The sequence below is a fragment of the Symphodus melops genome, assembly GCF_947650265.1.
Source record: "Symphodus melops genome assembly, chromosome: 20".
Taxonomy (NCBI): domain Eukaryota; kingdom Metazoa; phylum Chordata; class Actinopteri; order Labriformes; family Labridae; genus Symphodus; species Symphodus melops.
Window position 1 is genome coordinate 6,247,281 of NC_136710.1, and position 26,953 is coordinate 6,274,233.

At 44.0% G+C, this 26,953-nt stretch overlaps 1 protein-coding gene across 2 annotated transcripts in view; it reads right to left on the reverse strand.

The window, feature by feature from the left end:
* Positions 1 to 26,953, reverse strand: part of LOC306841203 (protein phosphatase 3 catalytic subunit alpha) — a 61,504-nt gene that overhangs the window by 29,795 nt on the left and 4,756 nt on the right. For both annotated transcript variants that reach the window (XM_079370926.1, XM_079370925.1), the window contains exon 2: positions 4,067 to 4,267. In XM_079370926.1, coding sequence (XP_079227052.1) covers positions 4,067 to 4,267 — 201 coding nt within the window. The remainder of the gene's footprint in view (positions 1 to 4,066; positions 4,268 to 26,953) is intronic.

Sequence of the window (26,953 nt, forward strand, 5' to 3'; positions counted from 1 at the left end):
ATGTTATGGTCACTGGGAATTGTAGACAACTCTTCTGGGCTTTTTTTGTTGTTGTTTTTTTTTTCTTTTTTCCTGCATGAGTGTGGACATCACCCGCCAAAGCATATCAAAACGCATTTGCTTTAGGAGCAGCCCACTCCACCAGCTCGGGTTTTTTTTTTTTTTTGCTTCATCACAGCGGCAGCACAATCCACCCATCGCTCAGCTCCAGCACACCTACAGACATGCTTTGCTTCCCTCCCTCTTGTCACACAACACACACACACACAAAAAAACAAAAAAAAAAAACAAAAAAAAAACGAGGTGAGAAGCAGAGCCCACATAAGAAGAGCAGGTGGGAGTACATTATCTAGAGTGAGAAACAATTCGTTCTGGCCATCTCCTGCCTGTGCGCTAAAGTGATCTCCCTGAGTAGCAGCATATCAACGGGCAGCAGCTATGGAGTGGGTGGTGGGCATTACACAACCTGGCTTCAGAACCTACACAGGCCACTCCAAAGGCCGGGCTCATTGAGCGAGAGAAACGCACGGTGAGGCCGACTGTTCCAGATAAGGTTTTGATTGAGACAGGGTTGATAACAATCTCCCCCCCCCCCCCCCCCACCCACCCCCAACCCCTCCCGCCACCCAACCCCCACCCCAGGTTTTATGATGGCACCGACTCTCCCCTCGGAGAGAGCCTACATCCTGCAGAGTGTGCGTTTATGCAAAAGGCGGAGGTGGAGCTTTGCAATCTGTCATGAGCACCGAGCTGTTTGTGAGGTTTTTAAAAGCTGCAATCGCTGGTGCAGCTGCAGCAATAAATGTCACAGCGTCTGACTTAGATTTACCTTCAAATTACTGCGTCGGTGTAAGCCACAGGTCTGAACTGTGAAAGGAAAGGTTATTGATGAATCAAGCGCCAGCTTTTAGACTGTCACTCTCGTAGGACCTGCGCACTTCTGTCGTTGGATAATTTCATTTTCACAGCTAAATGAATCGGAACGGGCTCCTCTGCTTAAAAGTTGTGCACTCTCTTTAAACTTGATTGTCACTCTAAAAGTCCCCTCCCCCCAAAAAAACCTATAAATATGTGGTGTCGTGAACAAGAGTTATTCAAAATACATTTTCTTGTCAGTTTTAATTCGGATATTGCTGTGTTCAATTCATCTGCCTACTCATTTTAAGACGGTTGCATAACAACCTAGTGGAAAGGTTTAATGGCCTTGAATGCTGAACAGAGCGCACTTCACATCAAACTTAATACAAGCGGAGTTCAAATCGAGGGTGTGACCACAGATTTAAACGGGAAACTCCGCATTCATGGTCCGCTCATTTCCTGACTGAGGAAAAAAAACCATACACTATTTATTAACCAAATGTGGAGTATTCTGAAAGGCAGCGGCTCAAAAGAGCAGGCTGTAAGAGTAATTCAGCTTCTTTCCTCTCCCTCCCTGAGAATGCTTCGTTGTATTTTGGTATGTGACAGACAGTCTAAGGCGCTGTGGGGTCGAAGCCCTGCACTGTATGAACGGTGTAAACTCTTGTTGCCTGGTGATGCAGATGTAGGAGCCGTATTGATGGGAGACTTGTGCGAAGGCCATGGGAGCAGCTTGTACTCAGTGGCATAATCCCGCTCCATTCGTCTCACACACACACACACACACACACACACACACACACACACACACACACACACACACACACACACACACACACACAAATGCACTCCCCTCCCTCCACGAAAACCCCCACCTGCCATCTGGGCCAACCAGGAAGTGACTGTGTGACGAAGAAGAAGGCGAGAGAGAGAGAGAGAGAGAGAGAGAGAGAGAGAGAGAGAGAGAGAGAGAGAGAGAGCGAGAGAGAGAGAGAGAGACAGGTGACGCGTCATGGCGCTTTACATCGATGATAAATATTTACTTACTAATCTGCTGACTGTAGGTGCCATGTTGGAATGGAGAGTGTGCGAACAGGGCGGGGGGGGGGGGGGGAGATCAAGAGAGGAACGACACAGACAGATAGAAGAAAAAACAAAACAAAACATGGCAGATAGAAGGGAGGAGGAGGAGTGCCGAGAAAAAAGAAAAGAAATGTTTGGAGAGAATGTTGCATGAGTTCGGGGGCATGCGTGCGAGGCAGACACAGCAGGATCTCGAGCACGCGCAGCACAGAAATCCTTGCTGAAAAAAGGGCCAGTGAGTGGGAGAGGGGTTGAGACAGGGGTGTTTGAGTGGGAGGGAAAGATGTGCTTCATTGCCACGAGGACAAACACACACACACACACACACATATACACACGCGTACGCACACATATACACACGCGTACGCACACAGCTCCTGAGGATCCTGGGGCGTGCATGTGAAAACAGGAGCTGTCCACTGTTTTTAAGTCCACCCAACAAAGCCAGGATGTATACTGGCCGGTATCTGGTAACAGTGCTTCTTCAATATAGCAATAAATCACCGTCACATATTAGACCACCCCCCCCGTCACTTTTTGGCTCTGACAACATTAGGACAGCCTCTGAGAAAGATGACAGCTTTTCTTTATTGAGTATTTGTGTTTACGTTCGGCTCATCGTCTCTCTGTGGAAATGAACTTATTCAGCCATGTTGCTTTAACCAAAAAAAATAATAAAAAAATCAATACCATTTGGTCTGGGGCCGGAGTTAGTGTATTATTTGTTTGGATGGTCTAGCGTAAGGCTACGAGTTCAGATTTCATCCGACGACATCGACACTCATGCACGTGCATGTAAACACAGCTAAATAACTCGGATCTACCGATGTTTAACAGGATTACTCTTAATCCCCTGGTTATGTGCCAGCAAACAAAAAGACAGAGGCAGCGAATAAAGCTCCTGATTGTCCAACCTGTTTGCGTCTTTCTTTGTGAAGCTTCACTTTTACCACAGAACATCACGAACACGACGCATTCACTTTCGAATGGCTTTATTAGAACCCCGGTTTGGTTTAAAAAAAAAAAAAAAGGAGCACACGCTCGTGATTTTAAGTACGGCAACTACAACACCAGCCCATAAGAACAATCTCATATTGGTCAAAATCATTCGGTTGCCATAGATCCCCTGAGTGGGCCTCTGCTTCTGATTACGCAAACATCAAAGACGCCTCATCAGAAAGTCTAATGGAGGAACAGGGCACTTGACCAGGAAGAAAGACAACAATGGGCGCTCTGGATCTGTGCATATGCATCAGTGAGCCTCCTTCTCCTGAGTGTTCCTGCACAGACGCAGCCGTGAATGAGCTGACCTTCCTCTCCAGGGCGCATTTCCCACAGAATGAGTCGTCCACAGTAAAAAAAAATAAAAAAATTAGCATGAGCAAACAATAGCTAGAACATGCATCAGCTTTAGTTCTGTTCCGTCTATGGTTAGTAGCTATAATAAAGGGGGAAATTAGTCTAATTAGCTTCACTTTTACTATCAGTATTAAAACAGCATGAAGCAGACGACGGAGTGTCATTAAGCTTGTTATTTATGTATTTATTTTCAATAAACATACACTGCTATGGCTATCTACATGGCCAAAAGGCAGCCTGGGGACAGCATGACTCACTTAATTAAGAAAATTAATTTGTCACATAGCTGAAACATTGCAGCCCTGTATTAAAAGTCCGCAGAGGGAGCTTTTCAAATCCAGCACTAAATCTGACACCTTCTCCTTTCTGCAAGTTGTCCTTCCAGTTGCAGCCTTGATAACGAGTAACGTTAGCAGTCAGGACGGAGAGTTTTTTTTCTCTTTGCTGTGTCTGCATACAAACACTGTATGTATTTTTCTCATGGAGTTGATTATAAGGTTGATTTATTTTAGGTACAAACGATCTGTTTTGAATCTGTGCACCCCCTCTCAGCACCTGTGTCTGATCGGACTTAAAGCAGTGTGTTTGCACGTTGTCAATACTATGGAGGGAGGACACGACGAAACTCTACCCCGAAGAAAAGCATCAAACCCTCGCTGTTAGGATTGGCCAAAAAACCCATCAACAAAATATTTGACAGATAAAAGCTAGTAAAGGATGAATAAAAGCCAAGATGAGTGTGTATGTTGAATAATAGACTTCTGACCTGTCACAGGGGCCTCAATGTCCAGCAGGTTCTTCTCCGAGCGCAAGATAGCGCCGCCCTCTGCTATGAGCCTCAGCGCCACTGATTCCTCCACACGGCCCTCCTTGGTTAGGTGAGCTTTCAGCACGTCCACCTTGGGCTTCCCCTCACTGTCGAACACCTCTTTAGCCGTCAGCCGGTGACTCGGGGGGAACGGAACAGCTGCAAGGGGAGAAAAAAAACAAAAAACATTGTGAGAGCTGTTTATTCTTTCATTACATATTCAACACACCTTTCATTAATTAAAAGGCTTGTGTGGATGGATACACAGATAACACCGCATCACTGAGAAATCCACATTGAAGACATGTGAGTAGCAGATACTCTGTGCCTCCCATTCTCAGAGCACTGAGACAATGAGACACTGAGACAATTTAGCAGAGTGCTGCTGTGATTCTGTGACTCATTTAACGTTCAGTGTTTATAACAGACCTTCACAGTTTCTAGTTCGCTTCGACACGCTCAGAAAAAAAACTGAAAAGCCCAGGACTGAGATCAATCTGTTGTTTTTAGCATTAAAGGCTAAAGCTAGCGCGAGCTAGTTTGCTACGTTGACTGTGCGATGCAAAAAAGGACAGCGTCATGTAAACACAGGCTTCTTATACGTCGAGGAACAGAGATATTATCTTAAGTCTTACATCTGCTTCTGCGTAACTCACAGATATTTCAGAGAATAAAATGATGTGTTTTCGCCTCGAGTCTGGAAGGCATCATGGAAATTAGACTAACCAAATCCACAACAAATCTCTGTTACTATCAATTACCATAATTAGTGGCCTAATAAGGGCTGCTTTTCACAGCAATTCAATGTGTAATTTGGGATACAAGAGACACATTCAAAGGCCTGAATCCTGTTTGCAAGCATTTTAATTTTAAACAGCGAACTTTATAACCTCAGTGCATTTAAAGCAGATAGAGCACATTAGTTATGCACAACCCAATGAGTCTTTGAATAAGACTTTGAATCAAAATTCTGCTCTTGTGACCGAAGAATAGAAACCCCCACAATGCAACTCTTTCAAATGGACCCTGTGTCGCTGCCATTTTAGCAGCTGACATCAAACAGGTAGGAGGAAACGGGTGAAACCATCACTGTAAGGTGCGTTTAGTGGCCTCCATCTACACAAAGGCCCGGCGTGTGAATATGTCCTTTTTATTGCCCCCTGATGAGCCCGTTTATACTGACAAGAAGGTACAAAAAGGACTTAATTAAAGACGACATCCTGTGGCCTTTCCAGTTGAGCAGCTCTCCAGTCTTCAAAATATAAAAGCTCTTAATTAACGTCCACTTGCCGACTTTGCACATAGCATACGAGTGTGACTTACGCACTAAGCTGAAAGCAAGCACTGATGTGTCGGGAGCTCTAGGAGTGTGTGTGTGTGTGTGTGTGTGTGTGTGTGTGTGTGTGTGTGTGTGTGTGTGTGTGTGTGTGTGTGTGTGTGTGTGTGTGTTGCGTTAACATCCATCCCTCCCAAAGGTGACATCAGCGGTAATCAGACCTGCACTTTATCGGCGTCACGCTGGGCTGTAGGGACAGACGATCGTCAGGATGTCAGTATTTGAATGTCCGTAACAGGCGTGCGGGAGAAATTGCAGATTTAATGAGCTCGCGGAGTTTCAGCGACGAACATTTCCTGAATTTCTTGCCAATGAAAATCAACGAGATGCAAATACGCGGATTGATCCAACTAGATAACACAAGCGCAGCGTACCTTTTATTTCACATCATTTATGAGCTATCGGGAAGATTTGACGATGGTGTCAAACATCTGGAGGACATCGTCTCGCAGTTCCTTCGTAGTTACCTGATAACCTTTATTTATTTATTTTTTTATTTTTTTATTTTTTTTAAGTCTGCCCACTTAAGATCACCTGTCTCTTACCAGACACCCTGCTAAAACAATCTTTTAGAACAAGCTTTAAAATGACCACTAAAAGGATCTGGGGCAAATCCTCATCAGAGATAGTATTACACTGGGGGCCCCTGGTTGGCCTCTTTTAAGCACCTGCTACGTAAGTCTAGCCCAAGGCCAGGGCCTTTGGGGCTTTTGACTTGAACGACTTGGAGCCCTGTGAGGTAGGAGACATGCGTGTGAACACGCGTGTGAACTTACACAAACTTGTTTAAATCGACTCCACTAGCACACAGTCGGATCTGTGATTTAAACATGGCCGCTGATACGCGGCTGTGCGATGGATTTTAGTGTATTGTCATGAACAGCTCCATGTTCCCGTCACATCAAGGCAGACTCCATGGGAGGCTGCAGTGATTTTCTTTACCCATATCGTTAGCCAATTAAGCCCGGCGGCTCTGACAGGTCAAATCCCAGGGCAGTCTAAACCACAACCGAGCTGTGCTTTGATCCAAACTTTAAGAGACTAAACCAAGTTATTTTCAACTATGTCTGCAAAAACATCTTGTTCTTATAATGAATAAAGCAGGAGAGTCTCCCTAGAGACCTGCGGTTCTTAAACTTATTTGACAAAGTTCACCTAGTGAGCAAAAACAACTCTTTTACTTTGAGGTGACTAGGACTTCTATTTTACTTGATGTCATATAAAAAAGTGGTTTAAATATTGGGTTGTTTTCTAACAGTATCGTATCAAAGTTTTATTCTGGTCTGGTCCAACTGTGAGACTTTCTGTTTGTTTGTGCAATTCTTTGCTTCTCATGTCAAATGTTGAATATCTGTCAGGACTCTCTTTGTGTCAGAGTATTATTCATTGTTAAAAAAAGTAGCATTCATTCATTCATTTTGGTTCCGCACATGTCAAAACACACAACGCTCACCGAGAATGATTCACAAATTTGATCCCAATCCGTGTTTTGCAAAAGGAGCGGAGAGGAGAAGAAATCTTATTTTTTGCCTGCCCTTCAACTCAGACAGAAAACAGACACCTGGATGGTCTGTCCAGTTGCAATCACTTAGCAACTACGAAAAAAATCTTACAACAGTCTTTGATTTCACTTCCACATAATAAAAGAGGAAAAAAACACTCTTGCTTCCAATTTCATAAAGTGAACATATATCATTTAAAAAGAGCAAGGCTAACATTGTGAAGCTATCTGTTGGATAAAATGTATAATCTGTAATAACTGAAAAACAGATTGTTAGAATATCACAACTCCACCATGACTCAACATACCTTTAGTGCTGACAGATATGTAGATAGACACATTTGATCGGTAACACAAACTAAATTGGCCATTTGAGTGGTTTTTAAACATTTCCACAGACTGATGCGTCCTCAAACACAGCAGTCGGAGCCTTTCGCAGTGAGCCACATCTGTTCCACTGAAGGGAACAAAAACATGACGCATCATCCCGGAGTGTCATCGCTACGGAATAATGCTGTTCTTTAAAAGTCGGGTAGTGACCGGGTCCTTCTTTTTAAAGAACTGAGGAGCAGCTGAGTCGATCATGTTGAGACCCTGGAGGAAAGAACACTCACCCTCCTTATGAAGGACGGGCTACAACTGGGGTTCATGGAGCAGCCAATGAGAGAGTGACATTTCCTCTGTTGGACGTGCTTGGAGAGTCCACGTTCATGGAGGGCCGCTCTTCTGCCTGTTCTTATTTCTTAACAGGGCCCAAAGTGCGAAAAGACCCTCTTAGATCCCTGGTGATTTTTTCTTTGTTACTCCTCTTCGCCGCCATTTTTGAGGGCCTGACATGAAACCAAAACTAAAATATTCACGGTCATTGTGTCCGGTGAAAAATGTTATATTTTGAATGACTTTTCATAATTGACAGATGTATTTAACATGGGGATGTGTGGTTAGTTTGTTCCCCTGTCCCTCTTTTCTCTGCACAGATGTTATTCATTAAATGACTTTGGTCATGTGAATTACTGGGTTTGTTATTCCTTATCTGAAAAAAATCCATAAAGATTGTTGACTGGCAGCCTTCAAACATCACTCTTCTATTTCCTACAATCATGACTACGAAAACAGAGGGGTTTTTTTCTTTTCTTGTTAGATATTCTCACAGCCCGTGTCTTAACAGGAGTAACACCCACGCCTGCCGTAAAGACAACGTGGTACACTGGAATAGTAAGTTCGACAAAACGGTGAAAAGCTTTCGACAAAAAACAAAGATGTGAAACGATGTAAAAATCCTCTGCAGAGAGAGAGAGAGAGAAAAAGAAAAAACACGTCAGAGGAGAAAAGAAATGGTGAGGCCAAACATTGCCGTCCTTGCACTAATTAAATATTCACTGCTGACTGTTAAAGCTGAATAAAGAAGAGAAAAAGAAAACGGATAAAACTCCACCCTTTTCCTGCCAAGCAACAGTGTGAGAGCATTCCCACACGGCGATGGCGGATTCGTTGGGAATGACCCTGCGCACTCGGCTTCAGAGCTGTGAGAGCACAAACTGACCCGAGGCGATCCGCCTGAAAGCTAAGTGTGACTCCGAAAAATCTTCTCCATTAGCCGCTTGCTTTTGCCTTCATTAGCTTTACCGTTTTCTCTGCTCCCCTCTGTTATGTAACAGCTAAATTGCACTGCAGCCTCGTACGGAGCATGAGAGAGAAATGATGAGAGAGGGTCGAGGATGAAGAAGAAGAAGAAGAAGAAGAAGAAGAAGAAGAAGAAAAAAAAAAGGAGGCTGGAGTCTGATTTAACTTTCCCTGGTCATTAATCTCAGATTAGCATTGTAATTTCCAAACACATAAATTAAAGACATCCATCAACCATTAAGTTTAAAGAGGTAGCTAATCCACAGGATGTCTCGAGGGCGTGCTAAATAAAGTTTATTTAATGCTGTCTCATGTCGGTCAGCGGGGTTTACAGCCACATTTAACAATGAGCATCTTTTGAACTCACAAAGCTTCAGACGATCAACCCCTGCAGCCTCCTTCATTCATGCAACAATTCTTGTCGGAATAATTATCCCCAAATACCGCAGGCTTTCAGGTGTTCTTCTGGATAAATCTGCACCACTGGGCGCAGTGCATCTGCAAGCCGCTGAGAAGGAGAGAGGAAAGAAAAAACCCCCCCCAAAAAAACAGGCAGCTTGAAATTGTTCAGGTTGGTGTAGTTCAGAGCGAACGCGACTCCCCCCTCTGAGGAACGAGACAGCGGGAGGCGTGCAGTCATATGGCGCTGGACAGATCAGCCTAATTGGAGAAAGTGAGACAGACTGTTGCAGAGCTCGCCGAGCGAACCTCTGGCTTCAGTTAGCGAAGAACAGACAGGAGAGCAAGTAGGATTTTTTTGGGGGGGGGGGCCTGAACTGGCAGCAAAGACGTCTGCAAACGCTGCACATCAGAGTCCAGCTCGGCCTCGTCGGCGGTTGAGAAGTTGTGTGAGCGGCACCTTCGACTGTGGACACGAAGGGAAACAACATTTCATTCTCATTAAAAGGAAAAATCCTGAGGATATTACTGAAAATAAGTGACCTCAAGACCTCTTCAAAAACTAAGTCCAACGCGTGGCTGAATCAGATGCTAAAGGGGAGTTAACTCTCTGCTAATAACGACCCTGTATTATAAGGAATATGGTCTAGACTAGCTCTTTATGAAAAGTGCCCTGACGTGTGTTTTGTTATGAATTGGCATTCCATAAATGAAACTGATCTGAACTGATTCAGTCTTAAGTCAGCACGGCCTCAGCAGGTTTGGGATGGCGGCCAATGAGTGGGCATTGATGACTCGTAAGACTTCCTTGACATGCATACTGTACATACAGGTACTGCAGACTGCTTGGCAAGGTAAGCAACGGCGTCTGATCAATTCTTACAGTTCCAGGGCCAGAAACTGAAATGCTTCGGTGCTAAGCATCCCTCCATCAGATACCAAACAGACCCCAAAAAAGAAATCTGCAGCGGCGCATGATGCAAGACTGGGATTGTCGCTGCCGACATCCACCAGAGCGGCAATTTTCCTACCCTAAGACTCAGCATGACCAGTGGAAATCTCAGCATGACCAACAGGGAGCTGAGGCAGAACAAAGACTTCACAACTATGCAATGGTGCAACAAAGGCCGGTTCATACAAAGCATAGAATACCAGAGGTGATTTGACTGCATGTTCAGATGTTTTTTATGCAAAGGCAGGTCAAGATAACGATCTGAGACTTTGCTTCCTTACTCCAGCAGTCACTACAGACGATCCATTTTCTTTTTTCTTTTTCGGATGCTGCTGCGCTCTCATCCTCAGGCAAGGTAAGTGGCAGCAAAAGAAAAATGCTTATGTAATTAATCAAAACGAAAGCTCAATCTGATTCCATGGTACGCGAGTACTAGAGGCAGGTAAGAACAGAACAGGCCTCATAGCATAACCATGAGAAGAAAAAAAAGCCCTTCTACCCATTCTTAAAGCTGGGCCCTTTTTTTTTGTCTTCTACTTTTGCACCGTTTAGTCCAAATTGTGCATCTACATTTCATTGTTTTTTTTTCTCTTTCTTGGAAATGTAGAAAACCTGAAGACCCTGGGCCCATTACCCATACAACCTGTTATGTCATTAGGAGAAGTGCAAAAAAAAAAAGAAAAGAAAAAAGGACTCACGTGCAAGAGTATTTCACGAAAAGAACAAGCTGAAATGTGAGAATACTCCTCACAATCACAGCACAATGAAATGGCACTAAGTGCATGACAGAAATCTGCTATTGACTTTGCAGAAACAGAGAGGAAAAAAATAAATAAAAAACAATTCCCAGTTGGAAGCCTTTTATTGCTGATGCATCTACTGTGTGTGCATGCCCAGAGGAAGACTGCCAAGTGTTGAATAGTGCAACAAGAGTGTGCAAGTCACTCTCTACTGATAGCCAGGGTCTGTTAATTCAATTACATAACAACATTCAATTAGAAAGTGATATGTTTAGAAGTCCTGGATGAACAGAATGTATGAGCTTCTGTAGGCGGGAAGAAAACAAAGGAACACATTGTACATCCGAAACCAACCCCCCCCCCCCCCCCCCCCCCCCCCAACTTCAAATGTCATCTGGCAGCAGTTCCATCGCTTCTTTATTACACTACCACAAAGTCCATTCGAATCTGATTACCTGACATGCATAATGCAAGAGATGTGGCCATCTTTGCTGACAACAAAGAGCTGCAGCTGAACCATATCATGCATTATATTCACAAGGCGATAATTGCAATATGGTCTACCACACACACGCACACACACTGGATACATCAGCGAGATGTCTATACGTCAGGACTGAAATTGGCGACTCAGTTTTTTTCCCACAACTCCGCCTCGCTCTCTATGCAATCTCCAGATCCTATAAGACTGTCAATCAATAATTCAGAAGTCTGCACTTCATTGACTGAATGCATTCCGACATGCAATTAGCACGCTATACATTCCAGTCGTACAACGACGCCCACAGTCCATACAAGAAATATATAGCATGCCGTCAAGAATGTTGAAATGGGAAACAATGGCTGCCAGCTACATTTTAAGATAACTACGCAACATTATTAAACACCAAAACAGACTGTGACCAGTCAGCACAGAATCCATCACTGTCAACATTTAGTTGGATTTGAAAAAAGCAACATCGCCTCGGTTCATAAAAGGACAGGAAGTTAGTAAAGTCATCAGGTTGGTTTTTTTTGGTAACCCTTCTTCAAATGGTCCAAAAAGTGAACGAGAGGTGCTTCAACACACACGTTCAGTTGCTTCATAATTCTGAAAATGCAATAGCTAATACGCCGTCCTATGGTTTTTTTCCACTGTGTGGAAAGAAGAACATGGACAGAACTTAAAACAGAATCTGTAAAACTCATTATGTCCTGGATTTGCCAAAGATGGAAGCCAAGTTTGAATCGCTAACCATCTCATCTCAGCCTGCATGGCACGTCAGTAACAATCTGTTGAAAGAACACCAGAGAACACAGAAATGTGCCATTAACAGCTACAATAAAGAGCGCAGCAACTCTCAAACTACAGGATGTAAAGACTGGAAATGAAAAGAATGGAAGACTTTCGTTTAATAATTCATGATGATAGTGAAAGGGTTTTTTTTTTTCTTCCTGATATCAAAATCGTGGACATTTTTCAGATGTATTGTTTTTATATTCCTCTACATGTCTTTGTCAACCACCAGAATAGACACCATCTCTGATGACAATGTGTTCTTAAATTGTTGAATAAAAAATAAGAAGAAGTGAAAAACTAAATTCGGTTTGACAAAAAGGAATCGGGAACAAATTCAGACAGATGTCATCTGGCCCTGAGGCTGGATTCTACCTCAGAGCTGCTCGAGCAGCACAGCTTAACTGGTACAACATTAAAGAGGGACACTTCCTATATTCTAATATTAAACAAGAAAATGTAATGAAATGGAAATCAACCTATAGAACATATAGTGTACCGTTAAGGCCCGCCATCTGGCCATCGAGTACGTTCAGAGATTCAAGACAGCCACAGGCTTTAGGTCTAACGGTGAAAAGGTCACTTAGAAATTGACGCAAACCTCTTTACCATGCATTAGCAGGGATGGAAGCTGGCTATGAACGCTAACGCTTAGCAGAGCTTAGCTTTGAAGCTCAGTGCTTTTTGAGTCGGCCTAACGTGTCTGTGCGCAGTATGGAAATGAAGTGGTTACCTCTGTGGTTGATGCAGGAAGATGAGTGGAGCCAACAACACTCACCTTCTGAGAGTCAGACACACACGAGGAGAGAGAGAGAGAGAGAGAGAGAAAAAAAAAAAGACACAAAGGAGAAGGAGCAGAAATGTCAACATAGACGTAGAGGACCTGTACCAAAGATATTCTGCGATGAAGACGAGTAACGACCCGGCAGGTCCAAAGAAAAACACGATCGCTCCTTAACTTGAATTAATCATCTCTAGTACTTGTAATACTGAATTTTGTTCTCCCTTTAATTAATCATTCACACCCTAAAATGTTAAAAGAGTGTCCTTATATTATTCATCTCATTCCCATAATTAAAGTAAGTGATAGTAAGCTTGTTCAATTTATTATAATAGAAGGAATTAAGGTTGTTAATGGTTTCATATGATCAGGAAAACAAGACATCCACACTGTGTTTAGGTGCAGATACTTCCTCTTGTTACTTGAAATTAATGAACACATTTATTGATGTGTTGTCCTGTCATCAACATGTTCACTTACTGAGGAGCAAAACTTCCATTCCTGTGCTCTAAAGAGATGCTGACCATCCTCATCTGCTGCAGCGATATCAGCCTTAACATCGCATCAACAAACAGGAGAGATATTAGATAAAAGTGAGTAAAAGGCGTTGCCAGGGAAACAGAGCTGTAGAGTCTCAGTCTTAATCTCTCATCCATCAAAATATTGGCTTTAAAAAAAATAAAAATAAAAAAAAGAGTCGTCGCTGGCTGCATGCTACATTCTGTACCGATTTGATCCCGGGCTGGAAAACACGGGCAGGAGTCTTATCTTACACATCTCACCGGCACGTGCTTACAAAATAATCTGTGCGGGACCAATGTGATGAACACAAACAAAAAGGAGTGTGATGGTGCATCTGACTGCTGTTTGCTGCGATAACATGCATGGCTGTCGGCACACACGTTACTGTCATTGACAGCTATCTGGAAGGAGGGGGGGGGGGGTTCATTATTAAGATAGACAGGTTGTATACTAAACATGCCAACAATACACCCAAGACTCGCTTTATAATGCCATGGCTGTCAGGGTTTATCAGAGACCATCGAGCACTGACAGAAAATAGCCCTGAGCTGTGTTTCAGAGGTCCGGCGACAGCAGTGTGATAATGAGTGACAGGAGAACGTTAATCCCGCTGCTGGCTCAACGGATTGGAGAGGAGAAACGTGGAAAGTGTTCGCGGCAGCAGGTGATCACAATGCACCGCTGCTCAGACAGCACTCTGACTAAGTCTCTGATTAATTAGTGAGGTGAGGGCTGCAGCGTGGGAGGCTGGCGTGGGTGATCAGAGGGACGGATAGATGTAAGGATGGATAGGCAGGAGTAGGTGGCTGCTGCTGTGGTTTAAGGGGAATGGATGTGTATTTTCTATGTTTTTTTTTTTTTTTTGGGTTTGAGCTCGGGCGTGTGGCAACTCATCAATGTAGCAACCCCGATCAATGAGTGCGAGGTCAACAGGGACCTGGCAAATTGCTAAAGTTGATTTGGAGCTGAATTGGGGGGGGGGGGGGGGGGGGGCGCACAAGCCTCGCAGAGCAGAAGAGCAGTCAGTGTCATCAAAAGTGTTGGGGAAGAAGCATCAGTCAATCTTAATAAAAAGCAATCCACTCCCTGACTCACAGTCCTCGGATGGTATGTCCCTGCAGATCATCCTCCTCACACAACTTGTCATCTCCCGCATACTGCGACCCGTGACCTGATGCCACACAGTCCAGCCAGTTCTTGAAATCCATGCTGATTGTTGACACATTAAAATGCCATCACTTTGATTATGTACTTTGATTGTTGACACTTTTTTGTTGTTGAAAAATGTACATTTAAGATTGTCTTCCTCTGGGATTTTTTCCCTCTCCTTAGTATATTAAAAATCTGTGAAATTCCATAATCATGATGGCAATTTGTTTCTTCAGTTCAGGTACAACAATGTCAAAGAAAACAAAAGTGTAAAAAATAAATAAATAATAATCTCACTAAAGTAACTCAGACAAACGTCGTCCAACTGCTAAGAGGCTAGCAGCTGTGCTGAATATTTTTAAATGGAATTATTAATGCCCATGACAGGTGTTGGCAGCGCTGTGTGTAAGGTTTAAAGGGCCAAAATGGCACAACCGAAAAGCTTGATCTTAACACAAAACACCTCGCGGACTTCCAGGTTTGCAAAGACGTTAGCGCTCTCTGGCACTTCCTCTGAAAGCCACTCATGACAGGCCCTGAAGAAGACATTCCCTGCTAGCTTTGCCATGCTGAGGCCTGCCCCCCCCTCCTTCTCCACAATGCCGTGACACAGGATTAGCTTTCATTAGAGAAGGCGCTGTAATCAGCTTTGGAGCATAGCGGAGACGGAACAATGAGAGAGGCTGAAAGGATCTGGAAGACGAGGTGCTGTGGGTGCATGCTCCGCTGTATGCAAACCCATGCCGCAAACAGAACCTGTGGAATAAACCAAAGCGACAGTTACAAGGCCACATTTTATGGTAGCATCCCCGGTGTTATAAAGCACCCTTTAAAGAATGCATGACAAACGCAGTTTGAATGCAACTTGCTAATTGCTTCACTTGTCATCTAAAGGCCCTGACACAGCTTACAGAAGATCCAGACTTGGTGAGTGTTTGGCCCTGTACGTACACAGAACCACCTTTGTGCGAGTCCTTCATCGCGCTTCATTATGCTGTCAACCGGCGCTTGTATGAGGAAGGACTTGGCGACACAGGTCTATCGAGAACACATGTCCCCTCTAACCCTGGAGGGCTTCAGCAGTACGCGGGCAGCCACTTAACAAAGCGTGCTTGTTGGTGGCTTGTTCTGAGAGTGAGTAGTGACATGTGGACGAGTGGTTGGGAGCGATAGAGACCCGTTGTGAGCAGCTACGCTTGGGCAGAAACCAAAAGTTTCACTTCAAAAGCTTTTTAACCCAAACATGTGAAAGTCAATCATAAAATGATGGCATAACTATATAGTGCAGTATTCTACCATGTTTAAGTGGACAGCTGTGGTAGAGTACTGGTTTGTCATAAAACTGTCAAATTATTTGAAGGCCACAGAGTTCTACATTGCTCAAGGATTCACTCTATATTCTCCAACAGTTAGTTTCCAACGAAGTACTTTTAATAGGAACAACAGAACAACAGCACAAGGACTTTCCACTGCATCACTCTGCTTCAGGCAGGATTTCAGTTAGCCGCTATTCACCGCTTTTAGCCCGCATCACATGCAGATGTCCAGCAGAAATAGAAATCAACAGCCAAATGTCCGGCTGTAAATAATAATAAAAAATACATCGAGGCACATTAAAAATTCTATTTCCCCAAACAAGGACAATTTTAGCATTTTGTTTGAATAGATTTGTTTCACCGCCTTTTTCGGCGACGCAAAACAAGAAATCATTGAATGAAAGTGATTTTTTTTTTATCTATTTTTTATTTTATTTTACAGGGACAATGCATATTAAAAAAAAATGTAAACATGCCAGAGTTAGCCAAATGGCTAATTTTCATCAGCTGCCCCTGGGACGATCTTACAAAAGGCTCAAAACAAATTCCAACATTGCTAAAAAAAAAAATTAAAAAAAGAGCTACAAATGATCATGTGTGTTTTTTCGATTTTGTTCACAACTAAACGCCACAAGCACAACTGTTATACGGGAGTATAAACATGCTCTATAGATCCTGTTGTCATGCTAACTACGACCAAAGCTGATAACTGAACTACAGCCGTGCTCATACTCAATGCAACAGCCCAGCCAACAGTGTGATATTGCTTCAATGTTGCGATTGAATCTATTTCTGTCTTTTTCACAGCTACAGTCAACTGTCAGGAGGCATATAGTAGCTCTGGCTCTTCATCCCCTTTTAAATATTTTAATCCACACGTGTTAAACCCTCTGGAGATAACTGGGAAAAAGGAATTTCAGCTTTCACAAAATGTTTGCTGAGAGTATCAGGGCAAACGACTTCTTGTTCAGGAAGTATAAAAACAGAATGTGAAAAATAATCCGGCATGACGCACACGTGTGTAGCCCTGAATAATAGAGAAATATCATGCCGGCTGTTCAGGGGATGTCGATGAATAAAACCACAGAAGGAGGTCAAGTTCTGAATACTGCTGAACCTTCCGTCACGCGTTCGACGACCGATGATTTCATGACCCCCCCCCCCTCACAAAATATTAACCATTTCTTTACCAAATCTAAACACAAACCAAAAAGGAAAATGACGCGTTTAGAAACTCCAGCTGACTTCAGTGTTTTCTGCACTCATTCACAGCTTGCCTGAGATAATATGCCTCAACAGGCGTGATCGCACCTCCCAAGGAGGGCTTGTTGGCAGCCGAGATGTTGGCATTTCTAGAATGCAATAACTGGATGCATACAGAGGGGATGAGACCAGTCTATATTTGCACCCGCACTTGGCAAATGAAAGACTTCACAAGACTTGACCCCCCCCCCCCCCCAAAAAAGCAGACTGAACTGTAGATAAAACTCCACATTAATAACCAACCAATTGTCAACGCCGCCACTCCTCTCGACTTTGAAGGTTGCTTGTTGGACTTTAAAAGGGAATACCGCCCGGTGATGTCACAATGATCTGTGGACTGTGGCAAACCCTCCCAACCATATAAGAATAGTCCCATCACAAGTTAAACATTCACAAATGAATCCCGTGAAAGAAAAAGGATTCAAGAGTAATGACGCATCGAATATCGCAACAAGCATCTTCTGTGGCCCCATGACTTTGTGTCCAAGGGATCCATGGTTGATCCATGTTTTTTTTCTGGCAGGCCTGGTGTGATTTTTCTGTGGACAGGTGGTAAGGCAATGGGACAGCACAGCCAGCCACGTCCTCCCTCCTCTTGCCAAGACAACAAGGCCCCTAAGAGTCCCCTTCCTTTTTGCTACTGCTTCCCTTTCCCCCCTTGCCCACGCCCACCTCTAACACCCATGTCTGTATCTAGGCCATGTCTGCGTGGGTGTGGTGAGTTCTCCTGCCAGCAGGGGCACCTGACTGCCAAGAATGTAAAGCAAAAAAAAAAAAAAACCAAACAGCACAGGGCTGTGATATGAGGAAGGGAGTGCAACAAAGGAATTACTTCTCTGAGGACCAAAGGAATTCTGAGTCAGCAAAGGATAAAACTCTTCAGCAGCCTCACACACACACACACACACTTCTGTCTCGCCGTGCCAAGCCCCCTGGAGGAACTCTATATATCAGGAGAAGCTGTGACGGAACCCCTGAAGTAGCTGCTATTATGCAACACTTCTGGGCTAAAAGTGACTGTAAAGTAAATCATCCTTCTCTGCCGCAAGCCCGACCTCCGTACTGCAGAGAAAGCACTTTCAAAAATTCAGTCGTGGAGTATTATGCTGAAGGCACCATCTGTGCAGGCTTTACTAGCAGCCCCCAGATTAAAAGGCAGTTAAAGCATCACATACAAAAGCCATCTCGGCCAGAAGCGTCCAATCAAAGAAAAGGAGTGTTAGTAAGGGCCAAGGCCTTTAGAGAACTCGAGGTGAGGCTTGGTAGTGCGGGTCATGTCCCTGATCTCTTTGGGCCAAGCAGGCCGCCAAAGGTCATACGTCCTTGAGGATGAGGTCAGAGAATGGTCCGGACTAAGAAAGGGACACTTGACAGCTTGACTGCCTGAAGGGAGCCTTGACACCCAGATTTTTTCTTTTTTCTTTTGTCGCGGTCATAGGCCTTCCTCACTGTACATACATATCTTTGTACATGTACAGACCAGACACCAAGGCTCAGCTTTTCTTCATTCTTCTTTCCAACATTCCCTCTTGGTATGTTCCCCTGCAGAGCAACCCTTTCGACCTGCCTCCCATTTATTACCGTTACAAGCCGAGTCCCGCAGCTAAGCGTGGATTTTCTCCGCATGAAAAACAAACCATGATGTGCAGAAAAACACAGAAGGTTGTTGAACATGCTTGCCCATTCTTCTGGAGCCTCTACTTACCATCTGTTTGGAAAAATATCCATCCAAAGTAAAATAGAAAGGGTTTTAATAAACGTCCCTAACGGTGGTTTCCACATAGTGAATCTAAGTTTGTGTTGGTTGTATTTGTCTATACTGAATATTCAGCATTGAAGCCCTTTGTGTTGTATGTTTTTAAGGTTGACGAAACTCCAAATGTTAAAAGAAAAGGGGGAACACACAACAACTCGATTAATCAGTCCAACTTCATAAAAAAATCGAAATATTCAGGACTTGTTGTTCTGAACTTGTTATCTTATGCAAAGTCACAAAGTTTTACAACCATCTCCTTCACTAAATGCAAACAGACACACAAAAACATGTGCCTCGATACGTTACTGCTGAAGTCCAAGTCACACTTTGCTTTCTTCGTTAAAAAGCAAATTGGTTTTCATGGAGACATCACATCCACTGCTGCAGCGTAATACTGTAGGATGTGGATCGCTCTGTGCTGTACTCACCATCTGGTCGTCTGAGGAGGAGTCCCTGCCCTCTTCACTGCTGGCTACAAAACAGACTGTGAATGTTTAACGCAGCTTACGTCTTTTGTCTGCCAACTTTACTTTCATAAAGCATCTAAAAGGAAAAATAAATACTAAATAGGAATCTGGTTTGGTGAAAGGAGGAATGCTGAATTGATTTCAGGTTGCCATATGCTGCAGGCTTTAAATCACTTTGAGATACTCTATCTGCCTGCGGACCGGCTGATTTGTACCTCGATTTGGCCATCCTCTCGGCCTGCCACATTCCTAAAGGGGGATCGGATTACGTTCCATACAGGGGTACGGGCCTTGAAGCGTTACGGGGGGCTTTCGGTCTTGCGACTCACACAGTCTCGAGCAGCAGCGTGATGAAGCAAGTGTGCAAAAAGTAATGCTGAGTGAGTGGCAGATCGTGGACTAGAGTATGCGATGTAGTCAGGGATGGTAGAAGAAGAAGAAGAAGACAAGAAATGTACTGTTGGAGGGCTGCTGGAATACATGACACGGAGACAAAAACAGTCAAGCCAGTGAGAAAGACAATACTGTGCCTGGTGGGGTATGTCTCACATTTTTACAGGACAGGAAAGAAGAAGGCAGTGCTGACTAAAGTAGCTGTGGAGCCTGGGAAGCTGTCAAAAGGCGGTGTACTCTTTAGTCTTGCTGAGACAGTATGTCATGGACGGGGACATACCCAAACTCGTGTTCAGAGCAGTGAGTGTGTGCCAGCGAACGTCTGCGTCGCTCATCGACCTGGGCCAGTTTCTGCAGGAGATGAGGGGCCCGATGTTAAAGGCGTCCTTGATCATGCAAAACAAGGCGCAGGCTGCCAAAAGGGCCTGACAGCAAGCGTCTTTGTAGGACCGGGGTGTGACGACGGATTTCGTGACCGACAATGGGCCCGAGTTTTTTGGGCTCAAGAGTTCAAACAGACTCCAGATTACAGTCTCACGGTGCAGTTTTCACTCAAACAGAAATCCAGTCAGCAGAACTGAACGCTCCTTCACGTCCTTGAATTTGCCGTTCTTTTGAGTCAGGCGAATAGGAACAGGCGCAAGTTTGAACATGCACGACAGTGACAGCGAGCTTACAAGTGCGTTCGCCACAGTCTACTGAAAAACAGGATCTCTCTCCATGCAATCAATAAAGCAAAACGCTGTTAATAAGCAGCAGGCCCCGCTTGACAGCAAAAAGACCCAGCAGGAGTCCCGGAACCCTCCCTCTACTCCTCCTAATGGTCCGATCGGGAGCAGGGCGTCATTAAAGCTCCAATGATTGGTCGTTGTAATGTATGGCTCCCCGTCGGTGTTTGGACTGGCACAAAATCAATCGGAGCCCTGGGACACACTAACCTCTCTGCAATCTGGCTAACAGAGGCACACAGCGAGCTGAGGCCGGAGGGGATATCAGTTTGCATGACTGTATGATCGCGCTCGCCTCGGCCCGAGAAACTACGGAGGACAACTCGGAGCGTAGGGAGGAACTGTGCCCGACTGCTCCGCCTCAGGTGGCTGGACAAACACTTGTGTAAATCAAATCTAAATTTAAAAAGACAAATTAACCTTGAACACTATTCTGGGCGAAAAATGCATCGCAAAAGGGGCCAACAGGCTTTGATGAAATGTCACCTGGTGGCGCTTTTGGAGTTGATCCTGGACTCTGATTCAACAGCGAGGGCATGGTAACAAACACACCTCTCCAGTTTTTCTACCCCCTACTTCCCTACACACACACACACACACACACCTCAGTCACGACTCTGGCTCTGCTTAGCCTCTGCAGAGTGTGTTTGGAGTGAGTGGGCCAGTCAGCGGTCCTCCGCCCTCTTCTCTCCACGTGGGCGGGAGTGACTGAGAGGCCTGCCATCAGCAGCTCCGGGGCAAACTTAACCCTTGTTTGCCTGGTTGTCTCGTGACACATTTTTAGAAGTGGCAAGCAGGTTTAAAGCTTAGGAGATAGGACAGTGGAGGGTCCACTGAAACTGGGACAAGAGCGAGAGAGAGAGCGAGAGAGAGAGAGAGAGAGGAAATGAGGGAAAGGAGCCACAGGTCAGATTTAAACCAGGGCCGCCTGCTCCAGAGGACTCATACCTCTGTACATGGAAGTTTTTCATTATATTTTTCCTAGTTGTGCAACTAACTCTTAATCCAAACAAAGCCTTATGAAGTGGCTACGTTTGTTTTAGTGGGTTTGTTGTCTGGATTATTTCAGATTTTCATTTAAAAAACAGCTTCAGCATTTATTTTGGTGTGGAAAAATGACAGGAGCAACATCTTTGTTCCATTGAGACCTTTTTTTTTTTTGTTCTCGATCAAATTGTTAATGCTGACGCACTGGGTTGTTTTTTGGGGGTTTTTTTGTAAAAAATAAATTGGCCTCGTGAAAACATTGCATGCGCTGCTGCAGTGGAATAAAGTCGAATCATTAAATACTTGAAAAGAGAGATCATTGAATTCATGAGAAGTCAAAAAAAACAAAAAAACATGATAAACAATACGATGCTGAAAGGCGAATCAGGCTGCCAATCTCACATCACACTCTCCTGTCGGGTTAATTATAGAACACGCTGAAATCCAATGAACTTTTTTTTTTTTTTTTTTTTGCTCCCCCCCATGGACTTAGATAAGCAGACTCCAATTTTCGCCACGTGGAATAAGAGGGTTCATTTTCAGCCAGGTGGTCTATAATTAACACGTGTAAATAAACCTTGGGGCCTCGACTCACCTCCAGCTGTATTTGTATAGCTGGAGTTTCTCTCTCGTCCACACTCTGGGCGATTTAGCTAGCTGGCTAACAACACCTGAAAGAAAAAGGGAAAAGTCCCTGCGGGGTTGTCTTTTCATGCAACAGGGTGAATGAATGGAAGAAAAACAATGAGGCATACAATGCTCTTTATTTACTCTGTAATAAGGGCTTTCCTCAATGAAGATCATTTTTTGTTCATTTGCTGAACGGAGCAGGAAAATAAAACTGTCTCTACTGTTAAAAGGCTCTACGCCTCAGAACAGCACAGCAGTCATTCTTTCATTCTCGGACCCTCTGTTATTCACAGCTTCACTACAGTACGCTCATAACCCTTTATTCAAAGTATTGATTGGTGTGTTGATGAAAAAGAACGGCGAATGAAATGTAATATCTCATCTCGCGTGATTAAATCTGCCCAGCAGTCGATCTATTTCTCGAGCGGCGGTGAATAAGAAGGTGAGAGAGAGAGAGCGAGGTGAACTCTGCACTGCAAATTCTCTCATAGTGCAGCAAATGACGGGCAAAGCTGGGTACACATGACATTCACTGCGACTCCCACACATGCTTCCCATCAAAAGGTCTCTTGGTTTATAGTGGAAAGCTACCCATGTTGAAAGTGCCCTGAAAAATGTCAAAGTGCATTTGAAGGCCTGAAGTCCACAACTGGCCAGAGAGCGGCAGGCAGCTTGACTGGATGCACAGCACAGATGCCATGTTGGCTGATGCCGCTCTGTGCCTGATGCTTCAGTAGTCAGCCAAGCCAAACTCCCGCCAGAATAAACCTGCAGTGGAATGTCGTGCTGCAACCTAAAGACAAGTTTGAACTCTGTGAGAAGGCCTCTTCAGCTCCAGTCGCACATAGCGGGGGAAAAAAAGACAGTAAAGTGCATTGACATGGATCTGATGACAATGTGTTCTCCAGTGTAGAATAATGAAATCAATGTGGTGGTGCATAAAATTAAAAAAAACTGCAGTTTTGCAATTGTCCACTTGAGGCTAACCACATGGGCAAAGGATCCCCAAATGATTATGTTATTATTTTTGACGGAAAATTAACATTGCAGGCCTCTTGTGAAAAAAAAAAAATAATAATTGTAAAAAAAAAATAGACAAGTGGGTGAATTTTATTTTTATCATGTCATTTGATTTTAAAGAAAGAAAGCGCTCCCTGGACTAAATGATGGCTGACGTCACTCTGGCGTTGTTATATTGACAGTCATTGTTCTTCAGAAACCAATAGGTGATGTCACTGAGACGACGTCCATGTATCTACACACAATGCTTTTTTTTACATGAGCATGCTTTTTACAGTCCATTATACTCACAGATAATATTTGTACATGGTAATTTATTTTAATCTCTTCACCTGGTCAGATATTGTCATTTTTCTGTTCACTAAAAATGTAATTCAAGGAGAAACTGTCTTAATAGGAAAGACAGCACCAACCTGCAGTATAAAGGATTTTTTTTTTTTTCTTAAAGGTTCCTTTTTGGAGCAAATCAAAAAGATTGATCTGTTTTGTATTCATGACAATCCCTGTAACATCTGTTATTATAGAACTACTTTTTATACTGTCTTGGCAAAACTTCAAAAATGTTGACTTGAACATTGTGTCAACATCCATGCCGTGTAAAGTTGGCTCTAATGGGTACAGCACTTCATGAGTACATTTGTTTTCTCTCTTTAGTCTTTGCTTTGCGTGTGCTGACATACAGTACAACAGGACAGCGTGTTCATCCTCACAAACTCCCTCTCGCTGAGGTCTGACATTATCTCTCACGTCGGATGAAGTGTTCAGGTTGCGTCGCTTCTTGCATGTTCCCTGACAAACGAGCTCAAGTACTGGAAATGGGAAAAATCTGCATATTCATCAGTTCTTCATAGGAACAGGTCTCATTTGCATCTGCTTCAGTTTGTGTGTGCGTGTGTGTGTGTCTATGTGTGCGGGGGTGTCAACAAGTACCGATGCCTACATGATAGCAGAGAAGAGGCAATCTCGACTAGACTGTTACCGTTGGATACTGCGCACCCTGCCCATGTCACCCCCCCACCTCCCCTCCCCTCCATACGCACTGAGGCGACGAGCCAACACAAGAGTTACAACATCCCTCCCCCCTTGCGCTGACTTTTCCCTGCTTACTAATCTGCCGTTTACAGGCAGCCCACAGATGGCTTCAGTCATTTTACCCATATTTAAATACAAACGACCGCCTGGCACAACACAGGACAGTGTGTCTGTGTTTGCATCCGTCACACGGCGGCGTGCAGGGGCTTGCCTCCGTACACCCAGACAAAACCCTCCCGTTTAGCATACAGGTATGCTTTCACCACAACGATCCTCCCCCCCCCCCCTTTTGATAGAGACAAGAACGGCAGCCAGACGACTGTGTGTTCAAACAGAAGAGGTTCGCCCCAGATTTAAAAAAAAAAAAAAAAAAAAAAAAAAACACACGTCTGTAGAGAGCTTGTACTCAGAGGTATAAAACGTTATTCAGCGCTGCTCGAATGCTTTCTCATTTAGCATGCGGTTTGAGGTGGCTGTGTGTGCATACCTGTGGGCTGGAGTTAGATCAATATTTAGGCAATTTAAAATATGAACAGGCAGCGATTCTTTGGCTAATGATGAAAGCAAAGGGTGCAAAGACTCATGTGTTACCGTTCACTAATGCATTGATTTAAAAAAACTGTGTTCCTGCATTTACCTACAAAGAGAAAACGGTTTTATTGTCCCAGCCTACGAAACGATAGATTTACTTTTCTGTCTCTTTATAATGCCATGATCCACATGATGGATGCTGACACCATATGTCATAAACATAATGTAGATTTCTTGACCAGACAAATGAAGCTCTACACACTTTCCTGGGACTCAAACAGTCGTTCTGTAAACCTTCACTGCACCACTTACAGCCCTGCTGCAGGACGCGCTTTGATTTGTGCGCTTGTGCTACAAAAACGCTTCATTGAAGCACAGTTTCATCCCTCCTCCGACACGCTCTCTCACTAACCTGAACACGCCGCAATCCAGAATAAAACCAGGTACAAATATCCGATCCAACTCTCTTTGATTAAGCACTTAAAAACAACCACAGCTGACCAAAGTAAAATAAAAAATAATTTAGTTAAAAGGCATAAAACATGAAATACACGATTAATTAAGAGGCATAAAACATGACTAAAGGGATGCAGTAAAAGAAATAAAAGAAATAAAATACAGCACAATACTGAGGAAGTGACGTGAACGAAGGACAGATTACGTTTAAACTCTTGGAAAAGTTTCATTTCTTTCTTAAAAAGCTTTTAGAGATTTAACAGAAATAAAATGCCTCAAAATGAATGCAATATTTTTAGAACCCCCCTTGAAATGTCTTCATTTTTAATTCGGCTTCTTCTGTCTGATTCACATGTTCACCTGTTCGTCACGGATTTCAGCTCACAGTCTAAATCTCCGAACGCAAAAAAGGAACCCTGAAAAATCGACTCATGGTTCACCGTGTGCCTCCGTGAAGCCGCTCACACACAGCGCATGACAAAGCATTCGCTAAACAGCATTTGGCAACAATCCTACCACAGATGGTTTTCTATATCTGCATTGGGAGGAGAAAAAAAAAAAAAAAAGGCTTTTTCAAAATATTAATTAACATTGACCCACATGATGCATTCTGTGCACGGAGCTGTATGCTGAACACTGCTCCGAAAAACATCCCGTTTCCGTGCTGCCCACTCTCTGCCCCCCCCCCCCCCCCGAGCACGACCTGAGCTGAGGAAGCAGATTCACCACTCTGCTGGCCTCCAATGTAACCCAGCAACCCAGTTGCTCCCAGTTCACTGGGTTAGCCTCTCCTCCCCCACACTCACTGTAGCGCCGAGCCCAATATGTAGCTACATGTGTTGTAGACACTGTATTGATCGATTTGGGAGTGTGCTCCGACCAGCCTCAGAGAGTGATCTGATGACACACAACTCCTGTCTCTGTTCCAAAATGGCTTTTGTGAGCCGCTGCTGCCGCTGACAAAAGGGACCGAGTGTTTGTGTCTGCCAGCCACGAAATGGGGAAACGCTGAGGGCGAGTTTTTTTTTTTTTTTTTTTAAACAAATACGATAGCCCGATATCGGGTACGCAATGTGGGAAACAGGCAACTAAAAATATTTTTCTATGTGGTCCTCGAAGAAAAAAAAGCTCCTTTGGAGGTTGAAAAGGGAAGTTTTAAAAGAGTCCTGACCTGACGTAAACTACAAACAGATCAAATGAATCAACAGTGAGTTCTTAAATCCACAATCTGAGATCACAGGCTTTGAAACGACCTAAAAAAGGAGAAGGTAGGTAAACAGATCTCCGCCCTCGTGTCTTTATCAAAACCCACCATTCATTTGTTCACATGAATTAGCAAGAGCAGCAGCTAATGCAAGGAGTCAGATTACAACCTCGAGCAGAGCCGCCTTTATCCAACTATATGGAGCTTAATCTGTCCAAATCCGCCGCTTTCCAGTGCCCTAAATCCACAACAGAGCCTAATTCCTCTCTAATCTAATGAGCAGTAAAGGTGCACTTACTCAGGTTCAGGAGACTGTATCTGAGCATCACATCACAACAGAGGGAGCGCGAGGTCTTCCCTACTGGTGCCATGATGCAACATGTTGTTATCAAGAAAAGGAATCTGTGAGCTGGCAGAAGACAAGAGGATATGATCCGTGACAGGCTTTGATCACGTTGGATTTTATTTTTTTTTGCTTCACATCACTTGCAGTTCCTGCTGAAGGGGGCATCTCAGCTGGACCCCCCCCCCCCCCTTCCCTCCTTTCTGATGTATCCCTGACAGCTGATGAAACTTCGGTAACTGCCACAGTGAAGTTCCTTAAGAAGACATTTTAAACATCAGCCTCGCACGTCTCATTGAAACTGTGAAAGTGCATCACGACAGAGTCCAAACCTCCTGGAAGGCTCGACCATCGAGTGCGTGGCACGAGGCGGCACAATTTATAATAACCCTCATCATCATCTCCACAAATTATTCTGTCTGACTGGACGTTATATTGAC